Genomic DNA, 4,837 nt, shown 5'->3' on the forward strand with positions numbered 1-4,837 from the left:
CAGAAAACTGCGTCCGCGTCTACCAAAAGATGCATGCGCATGCTTAAAACGCGCTTTGGCACAAATCCATGTGCGGATGCTAAAAAGAGCAGCATCGGCATGCTTTTCACGTAGTTTGGTAGAAATCCACGCGCGCGTTCTGCCAAAAGCACCATTTGCATGCATATCGTGTGGTTTTGCAAAAAACTGCGTCCGCGTCTACCAAAAGATGCATGCGCATGCTAAAAACGCGTTTTGGCACAAATCCATGTGCGGGTGCTAAAAAGAGCAGCATCGGCATGCTTTTCACGTCGTTTGGTAGAAATCCACGCGCGCGTTCTCCCAAAAGCACCATTTGTATTCATATCGTGTGGTTTTGCAGAAAACTGCGTCCGCGTCTACCAAAAGATGCATGCGCATGCTTAAAACGCGTTTTGGCACAAATCCATGTGCGGGTGCTAAAAAGAGCAGCATCGGCATGCTTTTCACGTCGTTTGGTAGAAATCCACGCGCGCGTTGTGCCAAAAGCACCATTTGCATGCATATCGTGTGGTTTTGCAGAAAACTGCGTCCGCGTCTACCAAAAGATGCATGCGCATGCTAAAAACGCGTTTTGGCACAAATCCATGTGCGGGTGCTAAAAAGAGCAGCATCGGCATGCTTTTCACGTCGTTTGGTAGAAATCCACGCGCGCGTTCTGCCAAAAGCACCATTTGCATGCCTATCGTGTGGTTTTGCAGAAAACTGCGTCCGCGTCTACCAAAAGATGCATGCGCATGCTTAAAACGCGCTTTGGCACAAATCCATGTGCGGATGTTAAAAAGAGCAGCGTCGGCATGCTTTTCACGTCGTTTGGTAGAAATCCACGCGCGCGTTCTGCCAAAAGCACCATTTGCATGCCTATCGTGTGGTTTTGCAGAAAACTGCGTCCGCGTCTACCAAAAGATGCATGCACATGCTTAAAACGCGCTTTGGCACAAATCCATGTGCGGATGTTAAAAAGAGCAGCATCGGCATGCTTTTCACGTCGTTTGGTAGAAATCCACGCGCGCGTTCTGCCAAAAGCACCATTTGCATGCCTATCGTGTGGTTTTGCAGAAAACTGCGTCCGCGTCTACCAAAAGATGCATGCGCATGCTTAAAACGCGCTTTGGCACAAATCCATGAACGGATGTTAAAAATAGCAGCATCGGCATGCTTTTCACGTCGTTTGGTAGAAATCCACGCGCGCGTTCTGCCAAAAGCACCATTTGCATGCATATCGTGTGGTTTTGCAGAAAACTGCGTCCGCGTCTACCAAAAGATGCATGCGCATCCTTAAAACGCGTTTTGGCACAAATACATGTGCGGGTGCTAAAAAGAGCAGCATCGGCATGCTTTTCACGTCGTTTGGTAGAAATCCACGCGCGCGTTCTGCCAAAAGCACCATTTGCATGCCTATCGTGTGGTTTTGCAGAAAACTGCGTCCGCGTCTACCAAAAGATGCATGCGCATGCTTAAAACGCGCTTTGGCACAAATCCATGTGCGGATGTTAAAAAGAGCAGCATCGGCATGCTTTTCACGTCGTTTGGTAGAAATCCACGCGCGCCTTCTGCCAAAAGCACCATTTGCATGCATATCGTGTGGTTTTGCAGAATACTGCGTCCGCGTCTACCAAAAGATGCATGCGCATGCTTAAAACGCGTTTTGGCACAAATTCATGTGCGGGTGCTAAAAAGAGCAGCATCGGCATGCTTTTCACGTCGTTTGGTAGAAAAAGTAGTGGACACGGCAGCACCGCCGTGACGATGTCGCCTGACGTACCGCTGTTCATGCAGGTTCTCTGCGCATGCCTTAGTCTCATCGCTGGAGGCGCTGCGAAACCCTTCGACGCTGGAAACAACATGCTTCGCTACGATGCTGGCCAGCCACGACACTTCTGCGCAGGCGGATACTTCGGCCAGTTTGCTGACCTCACCAGCATCCAGGGGCATCGACACGCGAATGGTCTTTTCGACTCGCCATCTGGGGGCACGATGACGTCAGGACGCATGCCCAGAAGGGATCAGCTGTATGCTATAAAAGCATGCCCTTCGCCTACCAGCTTCAGTGGACACGGCAGCACCGCCGTGACGATGTCGCCTGACGTACCGCTGTTCATGCAGGTTCTCTGCGCATGCCTTAGTCTCATCGCTGGAGGCGCTGCGAAACCCTTCGACGCTGGAAACAACATGCTTCGCTACGATGCTGGCCAGCCACGACACTTCTGCGCAGGCGGATACTTCGGCCAGTTTGCTGACCTCACCAGCATCCAGGGGCATCGACACGCGAATGGTCTTTTCGACTCGCCATCTGGGGGCACGATGACGTCAGGACGCATGCCCAGAAGGGATCAGCTGTATGCTATAAAAGCATGCCCTTCGCCTACCAGCTTCAGTGGACACGGCAGCACCGCCGTGACGATGTCGCCTGACGTACCGCTGTTCATGCAGGTTGGTAACCGAAAAAATGGCTTCCGTAGTGATGTTCTTGGTCTTATAGTGCTGCCGTGTCCACAGGCTGTCGTTGACTGTATAAGCGACTGTTTTTCTATTGCGGCCCTGTTGTTGAGTCTCTCTGGGGACGTGGAGAAAAATCCAGGTCCAATAACAGAAGTAATGTGCAGGGAAATGCTCCAAAACCAGAAAGACATTTTGTCTAAACTCACTGCGGTTCAAGACAAGCAAGACTCGTTTGAAACAAGAATACTAGACATGCAGAGTCGGATTCTTCTTATCGAGAGTAAGGTACAAAGCTTAGACGAGACTCGGAACAGGCTCGCAACTCTTGAGGGAATTGTAGCTGACCACAGCGTTGAAACATCTACTCTGGTCAAACATCTGGATGATCTGGATAATCGTTCACGACGAAATAATCTTATCATTAGAGGAATTAAAGAAGAGGACCACGAAAACGAAGAGACCCTATTAAGCAAAGTAAAGGACGAAATCTTCAGCGCTACTCTGAAAGTGAATGTATCTTCTATTGAACGAATTCATAGGTTAGGCAGGAGGATTTCTGGTAGAACGCGACCAGTTATCCTGAGGGTGGCAGACTATAGGGATAAAATGGCAGTTTTGCAGAACTGCACAAAACTGAGAGACACAGATTACAGCGTAAGCGAAGATTTCTCTAAAAGAGTACAGGGAATAAGAAAAAAGCTATGGGCCTCGGCGAGTGAGGAGAAGAAGGCAGGAAAGAAGGTAAAGCTGCTTTTTGATAAATTAAAAGTAAACAATACGCTGTACAGCTGGAATGAAGAACGTGAGGAAAGGTGCAAACTGCGAACTGATGCAGGAGCAAGTGATAATTGACGCATGCAGGGCCAACATGCTGGTTTCAAAATAATCAACGTAAATGCAAGAAGCCTGATAAACAAAGCGCATGCGCTTGAAGCTCTAGTTATTGATCATGCTCCTGACATTGCTGTAATCACTGAAACCTGGTTGCATAAAAATATTCTCGATAGCGATATCGCGCCACCCGGATATTCGCTGATTAGGAGGGATCGAGATGGAAGAGGCGGAGGCGTGGCTGTTTTGGTGAAACGAAATATCATATTTTCCACTTTAGAAGTACCAGGAAATATTGAGGCTGTATGGATCACTACAAAATTGAATAATCGCACTGTATTCATCGGAGCGGTATACAGGCCTCCGAACTCCCCAGTAGAACACATTATGCTGCTAAGAGAATTCATGGAAACACACGTGAAAGAGCAAGATAGCATACTGTTACTAGGTGATTTTAATCTCCCGGCTATTGATTGGGATTCATATGTAGCCGGTGACACAGATGTTACATCTTCTGAGTTGTTCTTGGATTTAATATATTCATACAATTTAACCCAGCTTGTTAACCAATATACTAGGGAGTGTGCAACAAGGTCATCTGTACTTGATCTTGTACTAATATCAAATGCTTTGACACCGCATGTGATTGACTGTCTTGTTGATGAAGGGCTATCTGACCACAAAATGATTATTCTGTCCATGAACATGTCATCGTACCCTTTGCACCAGGATTCAAGCATCCAATATCTAAACTTTCAAGCCGCTGATGATGTTAGCATCTTGGATTACCTTGAAAGGTCGTTTGATAACTTTATGTCTGTTTATGAATCCAATGGTGGCACTGACGATCTCTGGGACTTTTTTTCCAAGGTTACGATGCATTGCATTACGCGATTTATCCCAATAAGCGTCAAGAAATGTAAACGAAATAACCCATGGATTACAAGGGAAATCATACATGTCAAACGGAGGATAAAAAGGAAACGAAAAGCTTGTTCTCGAGATCCTAGCGCCCAAAACAAGACTTTGCTTCATAACATGAAGCTCGACTTAAACCGTCTGATCAAGGAATCCAAGGAGAGATTCTTCAATGTAACACTGAAAAATTTCCTTCATAACTCACCTAGTAAATTTTGGAGATATGTGAACCCTTCTAAAAAACAACACAAAGACGAGGATGAAATGATTAACCAAGAACGCACAGAAAATTTCAATTCCTTTTTTTCCTCCGTGTTCACCAGTGATGATGGCACACTTCCGTACTTTCGTGACACCTCTGACCACCCTTCAGCATCTGACCTTCTCATCAACGAGGCAGGAGTCCTGAACCTTCTTCTCAGCATTAACATTAAGAAATCCCCCGGCCCCGATGGCATCCCGAATGAGTTCCTATGTAGATATGCTCCATGGGTTGCTAAATATCTTACCATAGTCTTTCAATCTTCGCTCACCCAGGGAACATTTCCTACAGCCTGGAAGCAAGCTAAAATAATTCCAGTTCACAAAAGTGGGAGCACATCTGAGGTAGGAAACTACAGGCCTATTT

The 4,837-nt window shown here is 46.8% G+C and overlaps 1 protein-coding gene across 1 annotated transcript; it reads left to right on the plus strand.

The window, feature by feature from the left end:
• Positions 1–1,768: 1,768 nt before the first annotated feature.
• LOC142569091 (uncharacterized) lies at positions 1,769–4,022 on the plus strand. The gene has a single exon (XM_075678598.1). It carries the CDS (start codon positions 1,792–1,794, stop codon positions 3,310–3,312), a length of 1,521 nt encoding a protein of 506 aa, XP_075534713.1. The 5' UTR covers positions 1,769–1,791; the 3' UTR covers positions 3,313–4,022.
• The last annotated feature ends 815 nt before the right edge of the window (positions 4,023–4,837 follow it).

This window comes from Dermacentor variabilis, unplaced genomic scaffold (assembly GCF_050947875.1).
Source record: "Dermacentor variabilis isolate Ectoservices unplaced genomic scaffold, ASM5094787v1 scaffold_78, whole genome shotgun sequence".
Lineage (NCBI taxonomy): Eukaryota > Metazoa > Arthropoda > Arachnida > Ixodida > Ixodidae > Dermacentor > Dermacentor variabilis.